At 41.9% G+C, this 20,818-nt stretch overlaps 2 protein-coding genes across 10 annotated transcripts in view; one reads left to right on the top strand and one right to left on the bottom strand.

The window, feature by feature from the left end:
- Nucleotides 1-10,199, top strand: part of RCBTB1 (RCC1 and BTB domain containing protein 1) — a 24,357-nt gene extending 14,158 nt beyond the window's left edge. For all 3 annotated transcript variants that reach the window (XM_041407383.1, XM_041407382.1, XM_041407384.1), the window contains exons 8-12: nucleotides 1,565-1,755; nucleotides 4,758-4,884; nucleotides 5,338-5,489; nucleotides 6,123-6,253; nucleotides 9,258-10,199. In XM_041407383.1, the coding sequence (XP_041263317.1) occupies nucleotides 1,565-1,755; nucleotides 4,758-4,884; nucleotides 5,338-5,489; nucleotides 6,123-6,253; nucleotides 9,258-9,398 (742 nt within the window). In that variant the 3' untranslated portion in view covers nucleotides 9,399-10,199. The remainder of the gene's footprint in view (nucleotides 1-1,564; nucleotides 1,756-4,757; nucleotides 4,885-5,337; nucleotides 5,490-6,122; nucleotides 6,254-9,257) is intronic.
- Nucleotides 8,358-20,818, bottom strand: part of PHF11 (PHD finger protein 11) — a 25,413-nt gene continuing 12,952 nt past the window's right edge. For 3 of the 7 annotated variants that reach the window (XM_041407387.1, XM_041407389.1, XM_041407385.1), the window contains 6 exons: nucleotides 19,475-19,533; nucleotides 19,011-19,077; nucleotides 17,089-17,211; nucleotides 15,787-15,858; nucleotides 11,869-11,930; nucleotides 10,346-10,993 (listed from right to left, as the gene is read on the bottom strand). In XM_041407387.1, coding sequence (XP_041263321.1) covers nucleotides 10,787-10,993; nucleotides 11,869-11,930; nucleotides 15,787-15,858; nucleotides 17,089-17,211; nucleotides 19,011-19,077; nucleotides 19,475-19,533 — 590 coding nt within the window. In that variant the 3' untranslated portion in view covers nucleotides 10,346-10,786. The other 4 variants (XM_041407386.1, XM_041407391.1, XM_041407388.1 and 1 more) reach the window with 4 other exon arrangements.

Raw genomic sequence — 20,818 nt, 5'->3', positions numbered from 1 at the left:
TGGGTGAGCTGTCATTTCCCATGAAGCACATTACTGCTGCTCCTGATATTTTAGTTTATGCAATTCTTTTGTCATTTATATTTAATGCTGGCAGCAGTTACTTAGGAGGTTTCATTTGGTGCTGTCTTGGAAAATATTGCACATACAGATGTAAGGAATGTTTAGACTTCATTTTGTGTTAGCTCAGATGAACAGCTGTGGAGGTCATCTTCCTGAATTTTGGTGTTAAATGCATGTTTAACGTGTTACCCTGTACAGGTACTGTAAGTATGTGTATGTGTACCATAGGTGTGCAACAGTACATGTTCTGCTGTACTGCTGAAGTGTAGTGTAGTCTGTTAAAAGAAGAATCTGTTCTGCTAAGAAAAGAAGGTTTGGAGAGGGAAGTAGTTTAGCTTGATAGTTGTGATAAAAAGTAAGTTGTCCCTAAAATAAATACTCTATGATGTGTCTTGCAGAGATGTTGCATAAAGATTCATAAGTTGATAGTGTAAAACAACCAATCAGTTTTCTTTCTGCCAGAAATTGTTATGTATACTGAAAGTGATGTAGATTCTTTGAGTTTTGTCTTGAAATAATTTTTGCACTTAAAATATGAAGGTTGTGCTAAAACTTTTTTTTTTTTTTGCCTAAAAATCTAACTCTTCATGGGCATTGTTCTGTAAAGGAACACACATTTTTGTGTGTGTATTCTTAGGTTGCTTGGAAAGATATTTGTTTGTCCTGGTTGATGCATTTCTGGCACAAAAGCATGAAATCCTCTGATGTGTTTTAACCACAGAGAAAAAACAGGAAAGCATAGCTTTTATTTTGAACACGGGAACTCTCCCTGTTTTGCTTATCACATGCACAGAAACTCTGGCAATGTCTTTGTGGTGTTTTAATTGGAATTGTGTTCCTTCTCAGTTCTTGCAATGTTTCAGATAAGAATCTAGGGATTGCCTGAGCAATAGGATAGATAGAACAGGATAGGTAAGTGAGCATCAGCGGCTTTAGTATTTTAAAAAACTGTGTGAGGTGGGTGAAAGGACTATGTAGACTTTATTTTAAAACATCCATAGCTCTTAAAGGATTCATTCCCCTCAAATGAAGCACTGTGTTTCATGTTGAATTTCAGTGTTGAGGAAAGTAAACTTAGCAGCAAAATAAGAAATCTGAAGTAGAGGCAGTGGGTCGGATCTCTGTCAGCCTACAAAAATCAAATTAAAAGGAGGTAGAAGAAATTTCTAGAATAAGTTTCTGATGTGTGCTGGTTTTAAGGGGGAAAAACAAAACTTGTTTTTTCTTCATCCCCTTTTCCAAGGTTATGAAAAGATAAGAGGAAAGTCAGTTAATAAGAATGACATTGTTACATCAACATCTGATTACAATAAAATCTACAAGCAATCTGAAAATGTCATTGTGGGATTTTTTTCTAATACCCTTCAAGCAGTATCACATTTCTGCAGGACAAAACCCCAAGTACAGGAATGTTGCCGCGTGGTTTGATTGGCTGTTGTTTTGGCGAGGCTTTGGGAAGCCCCAGCATTCCGTACCTGCCTCACCGCGTTTCTCGTGCCCGCAGGGTTGTGGAGATCGCCGCCTGCCACTCCGCGCACACGTCGGCGGCCAAGACGCAGAGCGGCCAGGTGTACATGTGGGGCCAGTGCCGGGGGCAGTCCGTCACCTTCCCCCACCTCACACACTTCGCCTGCACCGACGACGTGTTCGCCTGCTTCGCCACCCCTGCCGTCATGTGGCGCCTGCTCTCCGTAGGTGAGCTCCAGCTCCGCAGTCCCCGCGTCCCTTCCTGAGTAGTACAGCATACTGCTTCCCTGGCAGGCTCCTGTTTCAAGGAGGGAAGCTTGGCTACTCAGTGGCTAGTTGTTTCTTCCTTCTGAAGGAAACAGTCTATTTCAGCAGCTGGGGTTCCAGGATAAAGGTAACAAGATTGTTCACCAGTGTACATCCAAAGCAAACCCTGTCTTACCATTCCACGATGAATTTTGTGTATTTCTTACGTTTGTGTTGTTTGACCTCCAGTTCAGGTCCAGGAAGGAATCCTGAGTCATTTAACAAAACTGTGGGGATTTTTTTCCTCTTAGAACTATTCCTGCTTGGAAGACTACTCCTGAGGCTTGTTGTTTTGTTATCTAAAAACTTTGGATTTTAAGTGTCATCTATAGCTTTCCTCTCATTAGTATTTGCCCTTCTAGGAGTGAATCTCTCCCTTATGTTTTCTTGTTTTGAAAGTAACAGAATTTTCATATAGCAGAGTACAGAGTACTCTGAATACAGAATAACAGTTTTCATTTCATGAGATGATTTGTCTCTTTTTAGTTTGACTTTCATGTGGATGGGTAGACTTGTAAGTAATGGTCTCTGTGAAACAAGACTCTTGCATAATTGCTTTTTCTGCTGGAACTCTCTTCTTATACTGCCTTGGATTACTCTGTGGGATGCAGTCTCTGTGTCCAACAAATAAGCTCAAACCTTTTTTCTTGATTTTTCTTTGATCCACATGGTGCTAATTCTTATTTGACCCAAATAGGATATAAAGGGCTTAGCTTTCACTTCCTGGAAAATATGAAGGTGTTTTCATGTTCAAAAAAATAAGGATGGTTCATCTTACATCTGCTGCCTCAGTTTTCAAATTCTCTTAGTACATCTAATCTATTTTCATATTGACAACAGACCCTAATTTTGTTAGTCTCTGTATGGAATTATTTTTGGGGGGCGATGGATAACATCCCAGGCAACCTCTCTCCAGTTAGGTCTCTCAGACTTTACTATTGCATTTGTCCTGTCCTAACCCAGTTTCTGTGTGATAACTTCTCATTTAGCACGTTACCACATTTGTAGAGGTCCAGGTAACAGCATCTCACCTGTAGGGGAGAACTGAGTAGAGTAACTGAAAAGAGAGAAGATTAACTTGGAGCAGTCTGCTCCTGAGTAAATCTAAGTCTGCTTTTATCCCATTTGTCACTTTCTCCATTCTATAATCCTCTGCAATATGTGCTGGTCTTGCTCTCTCTTGCCTCCACACTTGTGGAGGTCTCATGCTTGTCCAGTGTGTTGGCTTATGCTAATAGTGAGAGCGGTTTAAATGACATCTCTCCCTGGTTTCAAGTCCCTCGTTTTTATGAGATATTCCCAGACTGAGTATGGCCAGGTGACTGACCTCCATTACCTGCACTTTAATTCCTCTTAGCCTCTGGGGATTCTTCCCCACTTACTCTGGCAATCTTACTGAATATTTAAATTTAAAAAAATAATTCTGTGGGCATTTTTAAATCTCCATTTTCCATATGCATTTATTCCTTTCCCACCTGTTTTGGTCACATAGGAGGAAACCCTTCTTTTTTCTTTTGTTTGTTTGGGTTTTTTGTGTTTTGTTTTCTTAGGGAGAGCTAACTCTGTGTAAAGGTTATTGTTCTATTACAGTTACAATGTCCCTGCCAAAAAATGAATCAGCCACTCAGGATTGGCTGTGGTGAAATACAAATTTGCAGGACTGAGAGTATTTGGAGTGAAAGTTGATCTGCATAGCTTAAGCTAAGCTCATGACCCAGCAAAAAAAGATCACATGAGCCAAAAAAATGAGCAAATGGAGAGGGATTGGAGCATGGTTTAGTTAGGGCAGAGGAGATGCAGTTTCTGTCAGTGATTCATATAAGTCAGAGGAGTGCAAGGTCTTCTGTGGCACAGGCATGGCTTGCTAGTTCTGAGTAGCTTGTTCCAGCTGTATTTCTTCTTAAATGCAAAATAATTTAGTGTCCCTAATGGTGAAGAGTGGTGTGCAGATTGTGTATGGATGAACACTATACAGTCCTGTGGGATACAGGAGACAGATTGCATTCCATTTAGTAGAAATCCATTTGTTTTTCTTTTCCATGCCTCACTTCTTAGAAGCCATGTGCTTTGAAACACACTTCTAAGATGCATCAAAATAATGGGTTAAATTAGGTTTTCTAAAATTTCAGAGGCCTTGCTTTACCAAAAGCCTCAGACAACTTGTGCTGCAAGTCCTGTATGATTTCTAGAGACACACAGAGTGGGACCTCTGTGAGACCAGTGCCACAGGCCTCAAAAGAGGGAACTGTGGTATCTCTGCTTTAATCCACTGCCAGAGTTGCTGAGGTTCTGTGTCCTTGGTTGTGCCTTCAGCAGCACTGCTGCTGGATTTTGTGTTGTTATAACTGACTCATAAACCGAGTGATTGGTGTCAGTGATAGCTCACGTTAATGAGCCCTGGCAAGGACCTCATCAGCCTGCAGGCTGTATCCAATCTGCCAGCACAGAAAGGGGACCAGGTGGTGGCCTGTTTTCTTTTTAGACCCAGCCCACACCGTGTCAGTGTGGCTGGAGTGCTGCAGGCCACTTGCCCAGGGAGTTCAGGGGTCTTGCAGACTCCATTAACAGCACAGTGCAGGTCAGGGGGCAGAGCTGAGCTGCCTGGAGGCTGGGAATCTCATGGGTAGTGCCCACATGGAGACAGCGTTCTCCAGGTACTTCCCTTAGTGCTGTGCTGCCTCTGTACCATGGGATGGAATGGGACCTGCTGACCACTGCTGCCTGTAGCTGTTGTGGAGCAGCCCTTCCCAACAGAAAATGCTATTGGATTTGTTCATCCTTCCCATTTTGCTGCCTAAGCCTGACACAGATCTGTTTTCCTTGATAACTCTTAGCTGAGTTGCTAGCTTTAGTTCGTGATGTGTGTGTTCCACTTAAGATGCTCTTAACATCTCGTTTTGTTTGTTTTGAAATTGTTTCTGTAGAACATGAAGACTTTTTAACAGTAGCAGAGTCTCTGAAGAAAGAGTTTGACAGCCCAGAAACCTCAGACCTGAAGTTCCGTGTGGATGGAAAGTACATCCATGTCCACAAAGCTGTTCTGAAAATCAGGTAATGATTGTGTTTCACAGCTCTTACTTGTACAGAACAAACTTAGGATATCATCAAAGGGGCAAAAAAATGCAAGAGGAAAGGAGGGACCCCAAAACCTGTAGTAGATGGTATCCATGTCTCCATAATAGCTTTAAATGAAGTGATTGTAAAAGGGGGGTCCACGTTAATTTTTTGCTGAGCCTGCTTTTCCTGGCATAATAAATTCTGTTAAGTTGGTCTGATTGCTGGGTATACACAGATGTTTCTGTAGCATGGACAAAATAAGAGTTTTATTTAAATGCATAATGAAGTCTACAGTGTTAGGAACCAAAATGTGGACTGCTGGCCCTGATGGGGCATGGTAAAATATTTGTGAGTATTGCAGTGTGCCCCAAATGCGTTTCGGGGGGCTGTAATGTAATGTGTGTGTGTGTGTATAATAGTGTTCCAGATGATGTCTCTGTCTCCTAGGTGTGAACACTTCAGAACCATGTTCCAGTCATACTGGAACGAGGATATGAAGGAGGTGATAGAAATAGACCAGTTTTCCTACCCTGTGTATCGTGCCTTTCTCGAGTACTTGTACACGGACAGCGTTGACCTCCCGCCTGAAGATGCCATAGGTACTGCTGATGGCTCAGAAAGCAGCAGCCAGAAAAACTGGGGCGGGACTTGCAGTATAAGTCGAGCCTATAATGTGTCTAGTCGAGCCTATAATGTCTTTTACTGGTGATTAATTAAGCTGTCTTTAAAATGCTGTTGTAGCAAACTTAACTGCAGCAAAAATGGTGTGTGTTTAGAAGTAAACTATGAGCAGTTTGGTCAAGTTTGGGAGAGAAACTATTTCTCTGGGTAAAACTACTTGCATATTTTACTAAATTGAGTCAGCTACTGTTTGGCATACTATCAAAGAATCTCAGTAGATCTAATGGGGAGGAAACTTGGACAGCAGAGCAATTACAGCAAGCTGTAATTCAAGCCTCTTTCTTGATAATAGTAGTTTTTTACTCATGTTGTGGTGCCTGCCACTAGGTATGCAAGTGAGTAGGACAGCTTTCATATTTACAGAAATTAACAGGAGTGCAGAATGGGGTAATAAAAAGCCCTTATTTGCCTTTAATCTGCATTTTCTGAATAGTGACCTTCTTGGAAAAAGCACATTATAGAGATACAGAGCTTTGCAGGAGCAGAAACAGATGTTGAAAGAGCAGAGATAATTTTTCAACTGACTGATAAGATGATGTTTCAATTTGCAGGGCTTTTGGATTTGGCTACTTCATACTGTGAAAACAGACTGAAAAAACTGTGTCAGCACATTATCAAGAGAGGAATTACTGTGGAAAATGCATTTTCATTGCTCTCTGCTGCTGTCAGATATGATGCAGAGGTAAACTTCTAAAGTTCAATCTCTTAAATGGGTGGCTGCTTCCTGAGTTAAACTACGGAGAAAAGCAGCTGGTTACATTTTCATATAAGCTCTCTTTCATTTAATACTATTTGCCATTTTCAGAATTTGAGAATGTTGCACTTGCATCTCATGGCAAGTACGGTTTTTGTATCTCTTTTTTTTTAGGTTTTCCCCATAAACCAGTACTGGGAAGGTGAACTAGTAAACAGATATTTCTGATGATGGAAACACTAACTCTGAAACAAGGGGAGGGTTTAAACAAAAAGAAGTAACAATGAAAAGCAGGCTTTTAAGCCTTAAGTTACTTTATTTGTAGGGCTGTGTGTTGTGATGACATGGTGGTAGGTTGGGGATTGAGTGCATTTGGGATTTTTTTTCGTTGGTGGGGTGGGGTTTTTTGGCTTTTTTGTTTTGTTAGGTACAAATACACTTCCAGCTTTCAGAGTAGGCTAACGAAGTGTCAGGATAGGAACCACTTCAGGGGCCTTATAAACGTTGAAGACCGAGCAACAGTGTGTGAAGAGGGGAGTGAAACCTCCTCACTGTGGAAGGTCTGATTTCACTACTAGATCCCTAACATGCTGCTTTAGGAACTAATCAGGAGGTATTCCCGGGCTTGCTTTGGCTCTTTGTGTTCAGTAGGATCTGTGCATTGTGTTGGCAACTTTACAGGTGGTTGGTTTTGAACTTGCTGCTTATGCTTACAAAGCAGTTTTTTGGTACTCAGTAAATCAACTTATTGCTTTTTCTTGTACTTAATTTCCAGCAGCTGGCATGCAGCTTGCCTTAACTTATTTCAGAGGCTTGAGGTGTGGATGCTTGTTTGACAGACCTTACCCAAAGGCTGTGTTAGTGTCTGTCACGGCTTCCTGTCTACTGTGAATAGTGATGTCTTTGGTGGAAGTTCCTCAAAAATAGGAAGATTCCCATATTTTAGCCTCCAGAGATGGTTTGCAGGATGGGAATTCAGTGTGTGATTGATTGTGCTTGTAATGGCTGTAAGAATTCCAGTTACTCTGCCAGACCTGTAGCTCCCTAGCTAAGTCAAGTTAGAACCACAGGCTTCAGTGCTGCTTCCAGGAGAGAATGGGTGATGCTGAGGGGCTGGGCTTTAACAAAAGGTTGGGTTTACATGCTGCACTGCTGGCAGGGGGCTTGGAATTTCTCGACTGATGTAGTTCATTCAGGAGGGTATGTGCCTGCAAGACAACACTTAAAAGAAGCTGCTTCACTAATTTAAAATACCTCCATGATATGAAACTCCTGCAGATTCTTTTGGTGTGACTGACTGAAGTGGCTAAAATTAGGTCAGGGCTATCTTCTCATTGTAGCTTTTAAAGTAATCCTTAGCTGTACCTTGTGCCTTTATTCACCTAAGTCTATATTAAGTTTGCTGAGAGCTCATCCATCTGCAAATGAAACTCAGCCTTTCTTTTTTATACAGAACTTTAGATTTTCCAGAGTTACTAATACTACAATAATTCTGTTTATTGTATGCTTCTGTTGCATTGACTTGGAATATGAAGTTTCTAATAAAGCAGTGCAAAATATTGTAATGTGTATGATGTAATTTTCTTTAAAATGCTAGTTAATTCTGTTATTAAAAAATACCACAACTGTCAGTGTTCAGTTCTAATAAGCTTGTCTTTTTTTGTTGCACAGATGCCACACAAGTCAAGATCTGCAGCTTCAGAATGCCTGGTTTTAGGCCAGGATATATTTTTATATTATTGTTGTGTCAAGAACTGGCACTGGCATACACTAGCTCTAGTTTCAGTGTTGACCTTAAGAGAAAACATGAGTATTATTCAGTCTTTCCTACCTCATGGGACTTAAGAGTTTCTGCAAGTTTGTTATGCCTTTCTGCAGTGCCCAGTCTGCTCAGCAGCCAAGGAAGGCTGTGTTCTAACATACAGACAGTCCTACAAACATCTAAGAAAGAAATTAGAACAGTGTGGGCAGTTGCCCTTTTGTAAGGCAAAAGTTGCCCTTTTGTTAGCAGCTTAGATCTGCACCACAGAGTGATTTCCTCCTCAAAGGAGGAGTTGGAAATCATCTGAGTGGGAAGTGTTCTGCGGGGAACCTTACACAGACAAGGACTGTGCCTTTTTTTGTGCTCTTTGAGGCATTTTCTCTGTCTGACATCACCTGGGTGCAATGAGGGCCGCTAGGCTTTTCTAATTATTACATGGGAGGCACTTCCAAGTAAACTCAAATATCGGGAGCCCACTTTCTGCAAGGGTTGCTGTGCTGCACCGTGCTGCAGTACTGCATTTGAATCACACTGGGGAGCCCTGTGCAGTACTTTGTAGCAGAGTCTGTTTCTAATGCGCAGAAAGACCTTCCGCCTAATCTCTGCTGTACAAGCTATCCAGTCAGGATACACGTGCACTGAGCCTGGGGACATGGAACTTGAAGGCCCTAGCTAAGCCCTTCAAGAAGCAGGAAGGAAGTCAAGCAACTTACAAATAGATTTGTTCATATTGTGAAAGGAAAGCTGAATTTTCTTTATCTGCAGTCTTGGTTATACATCATTACCCCAAGGGTTTCAAAGCTGTCAGAGAATGCAGATGAAACTCTTCAAGTGTGAGAACTTACAATGTATATTGCTCAGAACAGCTGTTTTTTGTGACTGCTGCTATATAGTGAGAAACCAGTTCTGGTTCCTTCCCCTTGTAACTGCATTTACATCGTGATGTATGTGGGTAGAATCATTATTTTCTGTTGCATTTACATGGTGACTGTTGGGGGGAAACAGAGCCACTGGATGCGTTTGTCCAATTTGCTGCAAAAATAAAACATAAACAGGCATTTGTGCCTCAACGATATTTTCTTTGATTGAAAAGCAACAGAGCCACTGGATGCGTTTGTCCAATTTGCTGCAAAAATAAAACATAAACAGGCATTTGTGCCTCAACGATATTTTCTTTGATTGAAAGCAAAGATAACATTTTTCTTTTTTTTTTTTTTCCCACCTCTCTAGGACTTAGAGGAATTCTGCTTTAAGTTTTGTGTCAATCATTTGACAGAAGTGACACAAACTACAGCATTTTGGCAAATGGATGGTCCCCTGCTAAAGGAATTTATTGCTAAAGCCAGTAAATGTGGAGCCTTTAAGAACTGAAAAAAAATGAGGCCGTAAGTCAAGGTGTTTGTGGGGTTCTTTTTCCAGCTACAACGTAACTGTGTGGGTCCAGGCGAGTGTTAGGTGGGCTCTTCCACCACAGGACCTGAAAGGCCACAGTGAAAACAAATGTTTTTAGTGCTCAAGAGCGAACTGTTGTAAAAATGTCAAGCAAAACACTCACTTGCATTTAACAAACCTGGATGGTGGATGCAGCTCGAGGCTTCAGGCAAACAGGAAACGCTGCGGTGCGCAAAGGATTCCGGCTGGTGTTCGGACTTGCCTTTCCAGCCTAGGAAATCTCTGTTCTGGCACCGCCTGCTCGTATTTCCAATTTACTATTTGGGGTTGGGAAATAGTCTGACCTGGGCCACTGAATGATGGCACTTAAATCATTAACTCCCTGGGATTATAGAGAAGCAAATGGCATGGTTCTCTTCCTGCATTTGCATGATTGTGAATGAATTGGCCATTTGCTGTTTGTAATTAACCAAGTGTATCCAGTGCTTCAAGTGTGCAAAAATAATTTATCTTCAAAGCCTACGCAAGCGACTTCGAAGAAAGGAGTTACTAGGAGAACTAATTTGAAGTAAATCTCTATATTTGGGTATATTTTAATACAAGCTGCAATGTGTACTTTGTGTAATCTGTTCAAGCAATATTTATAATGCTTAATGGAAATAATTCCGCTCTTCAACGACTTCAGATTATGTTGGTTCCCTCAGAGGGGGAATGGAAAGCTGGGTGGGATTTTGCTTTTCATTCTTGTCTAAATTTAAACTACTTGTAATAAAGTTCACTTTTTTGTACCTCTTCACTAGCAAACTTTGGATTTTGAAGAACATTGCAAGCTTTTTGTGTTACATACAGCATCTAAGTTGCTTCATTTAAAAAACTTCATCAACAACAAAGGAAAACCCAAATAAACAACAAATAAAGCCAAAACCCAACTCATCCTATACAATGAATCTTGCTGCTTTCACTGTGCCTGGCAAAACACCTGTAATCTTGATTTCAGAAGTTCACAAATGTCTTTCTAGGCACTAATTTTAGACCTCAGTGGTTCACTCCATCTGACTGTTTTACTAAGTCATCCTTAAGTGGCTGTAACCCTTCAGAAGGTATGTATGGACCATCCTTATCACACCTACTGTGTTTAATGAAGAGTTTGTCAATGCATTTTTGGTTTAGGTTGGGTTTTTTTAGGCTCAGTGGCCCTCAAGTCCTGGCCTTGGGCAGTAAACTGGTCATGTTTCTAGGCCCAGAAGGGCAGCAGACAAACTCTGTAAGCAATTAAAATTACTATTATTTTGTTGAATCAGGCACACCTTATCCTTCAAGAGCTTGTTTTGAATGCTGTTATTCTGTGCTTATCAATCACCACTTTCCTACAGCACAAGCTCAAGTGAGGAATTCCAAGTGGTCATGGAGAGAGTAGAGCTGTTGTAACAGGATGTCACACGTGTCGCACCAAGTGGTGGTTGCTGGTGCTCTGCTTGTCCCTCAGCAAAAGCAGGGCCTGACAGCATTCCCCCTTCTTGGCTGTGTCCTGTGCAGCAGCTTAGGGATGGGGAGCACAACTCCACACACAGCTCCTTTAAAAAATGTTTTATTTTATTAGCCTGTTGTGGCTAAACAATGCTTTTCTGAATTCAAACAATATTTTAAAGACAAAACGCATGAAAGTTGAACCCCTTCTTAACGGAGAAAGGAAGATCCAGTCACTGTTTTGCTCCATTTGCCATTACTTGTTCTGACTATAATGCCCAACCCTTTCTGGTCTGCCTGCAAACACTGCTTTACCACTGCCATTGCAGCAGAAACAGTACACCTTGACCAGTCAATAAAGAATAATTTGGCTTTTTAAATTAAACTCCTGTTTGTAAGCCAGAAGGCTTCTTTGAGTGCAAGTTCTGCTCATTAATCTTTTTTGGGAAAGCCAAAGCAGCACTATGATCCTTCAACCATCACTGTCTGGACACAGACAGCGAGGCAGCTACTGCCCAGCCAGGAGAGGGCTCCCACAGTTCAAGGGAATTCAGCAACTCTTCTGTGGCAGCTGAACACTCCTTTGGCTTTGAGGAAAAAGTCTTCCCTGGAGGGTTTGTTGAGTTTTTCCAAAAGCTATATTTAGTTAATAATACACATTTACATTCTGTTGTGCAATATAAATGGAAGTTTATAGTGGAACCAGGAAAAATTTGAAGACGAAAATTTGAAAACTTGAAGGACTTTAAATTATTGCAACAGTGAGGTATAAAAATGAGTGTAACACGACATTCTTGCACCCATTCTGCCCTCATCTTGGGGCTGGGGCGTTGGGCACTGACCAGACTGGTCTGTGGTTTTTATCATTAGAAAATCCTAACAATTGCACCATCACAGAGAGGGGTCATTCAGACACTGTACTGGATGTACTGGCCATGTTCTCTGGAGTAGGAAGGATGAATTCTTTTAAGTCCTGCAGTACCTCAATCTTGTGATCCAGTCTTTTTCTGTTTTCCAGAAGTTTCTGGATTTTTTCTTCTGTTCCTATTATGAAAAAGGGTTTGTAAAAAGCTTTTATTATTAAGGAAAAAAAGTTTTTATTATTATACGTAAGTATTACTAATATAAAACACATTACATATTCATTAACTCAGAGCTACCACTGCCTGGTTTAACCTACAATAAAACCTTTGCCTTTCTGCAGCAGTGTCTGTAACCCACCACCCTGCACGCCTGGTGTCTTCACAAAGAGCTGAACTCTGGCTCTGCTGAGAGCCTGGCTGGCGAGTCAGACAAAGCACAGAGCAGGAGTCATGGACTCTGCCATCCATCTATAGAAGAGCTAGTTTTGAGATTCAATTTAAAACATCTCAGCATATGTAAAAATTACTAGTTTAGCTACTACTCCCCTGTGTTAACTGGCATATGAGCTTTAAAGATTCTGTTTTCAGAGGCCATTTGTGTGAGGACTCCCCCAACAATCTCTATGTTAAATCTTTAAAGATACCATCTCTAAATTACACTCCTAAAGCAAATTTACAAGCCTAGTGGATTTTAGCCAAAAACAAAATTAAACCTAAAAACAGATGATTGGGACAACTGCATTCAACAACTCGATTCTCAAAAACAGAATTCAATACTATTTATTCTCCTGCTTCTGACAAAATCATTATTGACAGTATCCTGATAGGATTAACCAAGTTGTTTACCTTATTTGCAAAGCCTTGCTTGACTGCATTTCTGCTTCCCTCTGCTGCTTCTATTTCCCTAATATTAAAGATTATTGAAGTCAGTGAGAGCTAAGTAGGGAACCTTACCAGTATTCAGAAGCACTACCACAACCATCCAGTGTTAATCACAAGTTTTAAATGAAGCACCTGCTTTGTTCAGTTAGCAGGACACACAGAGGTGTTGGTGACCTCTGAGCAGCAAGGCTTCTCTGTGAACAACAAACTACCTTCTCAGTGTGTGAGAATGTTGAGAGTTCAGATTCTAGTAAGAAGACATTTTGTACAAACTGTCATTTTTGTACAAAATCAGTTTTGCGCAAAATTTGTAAAATTTGTACATTTTGTACAAATGTATTTTTCTTCTTTTGGAGAAGACGTTGAAGGATGCCTCCAAAGTTCCAGTGAATAGAGTGCAGAAATTCTCTCCAGATGTTTACTCTATGCCATTCAGAATAAGAGAGCCTTAACTGATTTGAAAAAAAAAGAAAAAAGGAAGGAAAGCACTTTGGCCTTTTGCCTCCCTGCTGCTTCTTCCTCTGTAGTGAGAAAACACGGCACCTGCTGCCTGTGGGTGGATGTGATGGACACGGACGTGTTTTTAAATACATGACCCAAAGTTGGGTGTGGGTGTTGAACATGGGCAGCCAGGGCACTGCTGGTGCCTGCTGCTCATGGGAAATTCTGGCAGCGTTCACTGAACAGGGACCTGGTGCCCCAGCCTAGCTCTGACTGGAGAGAAGGAGATGCCCCTTCCAACTGCACTCAGGTGACATACCTGAACAAGTTGGACACGTACAAGTGGAACCAGGGGAAAAAACCCTCTTAAGAGAGTATCTGGATATGAATTAATAATATGAATTAATGAAATTAACAAAGCAGCTCAGTTGGTTAGAGCATGGGGCTAATAATGCCAATGGTTATGGGTTCAATCCCCATAATCTCCATACAGGCCACCTACTTAAGAGTTGGACTCAATGAGCCTTGCAGGTCCCATCCAACTCAGAACACTCTGTGATCCTGTGGATTCAGCATTTGGGAGATCCACAAATGGAACACCCACAGCTCAGTTTCTCTCCTGTCAAAAGGATGTGGCCGGAACAGAAGGAGCCCAGAGAAAGATGTCAGTGATGGGAATGACTGGCCTACAGAAATGCTTCCACAGGAAGACAGGTAACAGATTGGGAACCTTCCACCTCACAGAGGAAATGAGCTGAAGGGAAAGAAAATGTATTTCTGCAAAATCAGGAATGGCTTGAGGAACGTGGACCTGTGATGACTGCCCCAAGTGCTATGGGGCTCTCAGTGAAGGAACTGCACACAGTTTCAAAATCAAGTATCAGGGCCTTTGTCTCCACAACCTTTTTCTGAATTGCAGAATTTCCTGCTACAAACACCCTGAAAACAAATGCTTGTCAAGGAGCTCAAAAGCTTCTGGCCAGACTGTTGACCAGCACAGAGGAGAGGGAATCTGATGGAGGCATCCTGCCCAAGCAGGATGCACTACAGAACTGAAAACAAAACTAAAAGAAGTCACTTTCCCTTGGAGGAGAGGAAAAGAACCTCCAACCTAGAAATCTGAAACTGCTGCTGAGGCAACAGCACGTCCTGTGTGCAAGGTTTTACATGCAGTTGAGTTTGCAGCAAAGCTGCACGCTGCAAAAGGACTGTGGATCCCTGTATACAAAAAAGGATTTTAAGAAGAGCTTTCACCAGTTACAGTTCAGAGTAGCCTTGCTGTGCTGGCATGTAAGGCTTTAGAATGGGATTTGCATGATGATTTAAGAAGTGACAAAAAGATTGAATTTAAAGCATGGCAGATGACCTAAAATCATCAGCTTGAAACACAGTATTTCTACCAGTCGTACTTTATGTAGTCCTTGACTTAGTATGTCATCACAGAGCTAGCTAGAGCTTATAAGAGATTATGACAACAGCAACAATAAAAAAAAAAGAAGAAAAAAAAAAAGCAGCTGGTGATTTGCTTTCCCCTCTACAGTTTCACTTGTAATTAACATGTTTTTCATTTCTTTTTCACTGCTTCATTTTAAGAGCTCCTCTTGAATCAGTGTTGGAACCAACCTCATTATTATCAACCTTGAAATTAAAAGGTCTCAGAAAAGAAGATTGTGTGGTACAGGAAGAATTGAGCTGCTTGAGTTGTGGGGATTTGGAGAGGGGACAGCTAGTACCCATGAGAATCACATGGTTGTGTGCAGGCAGGTGCCAATATCAAGAGATTTTCCTGTAAGCCGAGAAGAGGATGAAATAATTGATGCGGCAGTGAAAGAAACAAGCGTGATCCAAGGTTGTGTGACACGAGGAGTTCCGAGCAGAGATGTTTTAATGTCCGAGGACGGGGCACTGGTGGGACCTGGTGTCAGACAGCTGAACACCGGACACTCCAACTGCTGAAAAAGGAGCTTCAGTGCAAGAACAGGAGACTGAAGGAAGGAGCCTGGCTTTTTCAGGCAAGCGAAGGGGAAAGAGCAGACATCATCTTCACACACCAAACCTCAACATTAGCTGATTAAAACCCTTTTCACCAGAATAAATTAAAGCAAAAGTTAGAACAACTGTTGGAGAGGGAAATGGGAAGCATGAGATTTGCCTGTCTGAAAAACAGCTTCAGCCTTGTTGCTTCAGACAGCTGAGAATCCAAGCCCCACAGTTTCCTTCCACACAGGCGCTCCCGAGTAACTGTTCCTGCCTTTGTTTACATTTCCCTCTGAGCATTCTCAATTGCCCCCCAGTCCAGGTGAGTTCTGCTGGCCTTTGGCTGCTGTGTTTCAGTGGAAAGCACTACTCTGACCAGCACTTGTCAGCCAGCAGCAGAGCTGTAACACTGGCAAACTGCTGAAGGGGGGCTGTGGAGAAGGAACCCAAATAAGCTGCAGGAGAGCGGCGTTCCCCTGGGGCGGAGACCCTTTGGCCTTTTAAAGCTGTGGAACTGTGAGTTGCTCCCTCCTGCAGGTCAGCCAGCCCCATGTGATATACTGTATTTCTAAAGATTCAGCTAGCCATGGCTTTTATTCAACTGTTTACATAACACTGAGAAAAAAAGTTCCTTGGAATTTTCATTTTAAATTATTGTTCTATCAAAATTCTCATTTGAATAACTTCAGTGCCAAACCCCAGACCAGCTGCTCCTCTGACAGCTTTTCTGCACATACCTGAATAAATATTTGTCAGTATATTTTCAAACAGTCCACAGTCAAACAGTGCCATCACTGTCTCTTCATACTCTGGGAAAAGAGATAATCTGATGTAATACTACTGTGTAAAGGTTTACAGAGTCCTACATTAGAACTACCACAAAACAGTAATCACCTATTTTCCATCATACTAACTGCTCAAGGTTTTAAAATGTCTTCCTTCTCATATAATCTATATTGAGAAAAAAAGGATCAAGTTGTAAATTCTTTCTTTTCAGTTTCATATAGAAGATTATTCCTTTTTTGGATCTGCACCACATGAACAGTGCATTTAAAGAAGGGCAATATACTTAAGTCATATTTCACTTCAGTATGCCAGGACTGTGTGATGGCAGAGCTGACTACACCAACTCCTCTGACCCATCACGTGTGGGGCTGAGCTATCCCTGTTTGCTGTTAAGAAACATCCAAGAATTACACCTCGATTTCATACCTGAGGCTTCTGCTGAAGCAAAATACAAAACACTTGCAGAGTTCAACTGACACACAAGCTACTCATGAAGCAAGACTTTCAAGGTGGGACATTTCACTTTCCATGCATGTGCTTCAGTTACCTTGCCTAAAATAGCCTTCTTTATGCAAAGGTATTACTCCTAACTTTACAAAACTGGGAGGACAATTGGAGAGGAAAGTTCAAAATTTTCTTTAACTGTGTTGTGGACAAAGCAACATTAGATTGGAATTCTTTAAAAACAAAGTACCTCACACAAGGTGATGAAACCATAAAAACCCCAAACAGACACTAACAGCTGACAGTACACTTGTAACAGATCATCCAAAGCCTTAAAATGTACATACTTAGGGATGGATTTTCACCTAGAAGAGAGTGCTGATATTAACAGACAGCTGGCACCTCTGTGAAGCTGCAAGAGCAACAGAGACTTAGGACTTCAATAAAACCTGGCTCTCTTCAGGACCTCTCTGTTCTCCAGTTCCTGGGAGGACAGGCTGGACCGAACCTTCCTATGCTTATGTCAACATGTAAAAGGTGGCTTCAAAAATTCAAGTCAGAAGGTCTCACTAGAGATGCTGCGTTGGCAGCTCTTACATAATTTCCAGAAGTTCCTCGGAACTTTCATGCAAGTGGGCATTCAAAAGGTGAGGTCATTCTCAACCTCCTGCACAGCTTCAGAAATAAGGACTGAGTTATTTAGCACCACGATATTCTCAGGAACATGGCCCAGGTTCAAGTGCCCAGGATTCAGATCTGCACCTCTACTCTGACAGCAGAGTCCCTGCCATGGGTCCCCTGAAACATACCTGTTTCTGAAGTGTTGTCATCCATCAGTTTTTCCTGAGCCAGGTGAAGTGTGTCCAGCATTTCTTCAAATATGTCATCCAGAAGCCCAGCTTGTTTGCACTTCCTAACAAAGTCTATTCGAACTGTTAAAACACAAAAGCATTCTCATACAGAAGTGATCTGTAAAGTGGGCTTTGCTCCCTCTCTCTTCAGAAACTAAAATTTTAGCCAAAGCCCTTCCACCAGTAACAAATAGTTTTGCAGATCCCTGGCTCCTCCAGCCACCCACACAGTCCTTTTCAGTAGGAACAAAAAAGTAGCCAGGCAAACGTAAGCACAGTGCTGGGTGTAAAATTCCCTAAGCTCTAGATTTGGCTTTGTTCATCACAAGCAAACAGCTCCACAACTCTAAATGTGCCATTCCTAAAGCTCATGATACCCCCTAGTGATTTGTCTTGCTCGCAGTTTCACCAATCCTTAGGACCACACCATGGACTGAACAGGCTAAAGCACAGAAAACGGTGCAAAAAATGAATCAGTATTAGATCTGGCAAAAATTGAGGCTACTTTTACTCCAAGTGATCCAGGCAACTAAAGTTTTTTATTACAGCCCATTTTATGTACCTACTTTGTCAGATTTGGATTGATAGAGAAATTACATTTTTTTCTTTATCTCTGAGCAGCAGGTCAGCAACAAGTTTTAGTAAGACCAATGCAATGGGCTGTTCAAAAGCAAAGAGCCTTTGGACAGCTCACAAAAGTCTGCCAGTCTCTGTTAAAAACAATGTTACATTTTACTGGAGACATTTGTAAGGAAAGAAATGCCATCTCACTTACACGAGATGCTCCACGAGTATTCCAGGATTCTTTATAGGTTTCCTGTTCTTTACAGTGGTAATGAAATTCAGAAAAGACCACAGCCACTTGCAATACCATACCCATACATTAAGCATATCCATAGTGAGGTGAATTCACCACCAGCACATTCCAAAACTCCAAGTGCCAGCAGAATCCCAACAAGCAACTGCAGCAAGAGCTTCAGGGTAATATGAAAACTGCAGTACTGAAAGACAGCTCCTGTGATCCATCTCACTGTTGCAACTCCATATGTATGCAGTGAAAGGCTGTATTGTGTAAGCACCCTGTGTACAGCCAGGCTTCCAAAGGCAAGATGTGCTGCCCCCTCCTCAGAGCAGCTCCCCTGTTAACGCCTTCCAGGGTTCCCATTTGGATTTAACTGTCCTGATACGGAGGAGCAGCGTCAGGCAGAGGCACCCTGTCTGCAGGAGACAGAGCTGAATGCAGCAGCCAGCCAGAGAGGGGCATTCCCATCTGAATCACCAGCTCACATCACACAGCAAGTCTCACTCAGCCAAACCACAGGCATTTGTTTGCTGCACAGTTATTAAAACATTCTGCAAATCAGACTTCTGCTGCCACACCAGAGCACAGAGAGCCACCTGTCTCAGGAGAATCATAAAAATACATTTCCAGCACAGAATTTGCTACCAGCCATCTCCAAGCTCTGCGCTTCAACATAACAGATCACAGTGCCTCCTAGTTGCTCCATAAATTTGTTACCAAATGTCCAAAATATCAGAATAAGGCTCCTTAACACTGAAGTTCAAGAGAGCATCCTTTCTTCAGGCCCAAGGCCCTGCAGGGAATACTCCTAACCTTATGTGGACACCTTGGTTCTACGCTGTGTTGCTTATATACACTCCCTACATACATATTACAATTTATCCATGATCATAAATCCCACCCCATGCTCCCAGAGAATAAGTCCTTTGTTCCATCTACCACTGCATTCTTGAGCCACATATCTTCTTCGTGTCTTCCCACTGTCCTTGCTGGAGGAGCATGCCTTGTTTCTCTGCTAAAAGTTTCACAGGCACAGTAAAACCTGAATTAACCCTTTCGGTATCAAAGCGAGTCTCACCTTTATGCCTGTTGTTTTTTCTTTTTCGTATTCGCAAACTGTTTTCTTCTGCTGTCTCTTCTGTACTCTGTAAGAAAATCAAAACAATATATTTTTACATCATGCTGACATTTACTGCTGTTGTCATTATCATACTTGTGTCTTAGCAGAAAGATAAATGCAGTCCACATTTCTGTGACTTCTCACAGAAGCTTTCTGTCAGCTTCTCTGAATGGCTACCAATATTCCTCTGCGGACATTCAATTTTGAAAATGGAAGCAAAAACTGCTTCAAAGCAAAAATGCTTTAAGAAAAGCCAGACACCTGGGGCACCACTGCATTTGCGAACAGCAGAGAAGTTAACAAATGCCTACTGGGAACTCCCAAGTCTCTTTCTGAACACTGTCAGAATACTTTGATAAGTAAATCCTTTGCTGTAGCAGGTGTGGGTCCCCTGTTTCAGTACTACTGAAATTCAGAATTACCATTTCTTCTGTGATGGTGGGAGATGCCAGTGTACGTCTTCTTTTCTTTTTAGGTGCACCTAGGAATCAATAAACAACAAAGTAACAAAAGTGACAACCTCAGACTGACCATCACACATCATATAAATTCCTTCTTTTCCCAAAAAGCTAAGGAAGTGAGGCACTTTGAGTGGCAAGGCTCATGTTTCAGCTTCCCCAAAAATCTGACATTTCAGCAGAATTCACACTGTTTCCATTAAGGAAAATTGCAAGCATCAACCAACCATTAGAAAAAAGTGCACATCATTATAGCATTTCAGGCTATCACTTAACCTTTTCAACTCAGTAGATTTTTAATTGTGGCAGAGTGAACTTATTCCTCCTGACAGCAGCACCACCTCTAGGTGGTAAAAAACTGTTTGGCTTCTTTTCCAAACAATTCTTATGTATGTTAATACACCCTCAAAACTAAGACTACATAAAGAATTACTTAGGTGTCTCAAAGACATACAAACGGCATTAGGTTTTTCATCAACACAAGGACCCTCCCAGAAAACCTCCAGAAGCCATTTGACTTGTCAGTTTAATATTATTTATGCTACAAAGTGTTTGTAGTGAGGTGGTACGAGATCTCTGAAAAATTATCTCTGCTTTCACTGCATCCTTTCCATCAGCATGCACGAGACTCTTGCCAACATCACAACTGGCAGCTTTTGGAAACAGCCACGGTATCACAAGCAGAGAAAGACAGCTCTGGCAAGGAAGACGTGGCAGGAACAGAGAAAGGCAGAGAAGAGTGCAACCACCCACCAAAACCTGAATGTTTAGTGTACAGTGGGGTTATACTTCCCCTTCCCTGTTTAATTCCAGAACCTCTGGGCAGCACTTAGTAAGGCCTTTCCTGTTAGAAATCATCCTATCATGAGGAATGAGGAGCCACTGTTGTACACGAAGGCTGTGGAAACGAGCTTGGGCTTTGGGCACTGGTGCTGTACGTTTGCATTTTTCATGGGCTGAAAGGAAACTGGTCTCTCACTTTATCCAAACCCAACCTGTAAGGCCAAATTTGGGGCAGTATGGGAGATACTGCTGTAGGCACAACGTGTTCCTTGCTGTTCAGCACGGTATTTTTGACACGTGATGGGATTTCCTGAGCTCTCCCTGATATCTGCTGTAAGGATGCCTTATACAAGAGGAACACAGTCTGAAGAGCAGCCCAACTCCTCCTGCCCTGCACAGTGCTGGCTGCTCTCCTGCATTTGTCAGCCTTACTCTGTCCACATTCAACTCTTCCAATTAAACAGAGGCAGAGGTTGGAGCCTGTTTCCAAGTCCAAGCTGCTCTCACATCCTTGCTGCACAGAGC

This window comes from Onychostruthus taczanowskii, unplaced genomic scaffold (genome assembly GCF_017590055.1).
Source record: "Onychostruthus taczanowskii isolate IOZ18803 unplaced genomic scaffold, ASM1759005v1 scaffold26, whole genome shotgun sequence".
NCBI lineage: Eukaryota > Metazoa > Chordata > Aves > Passeriformes > Passeridae > Onychostruthus > Onychostruthus taczanowskii.
Note: the sequence above shows the minus strand (reverse complement) of the source record. Positions and strands in the feature narration are given on the sequence as shown.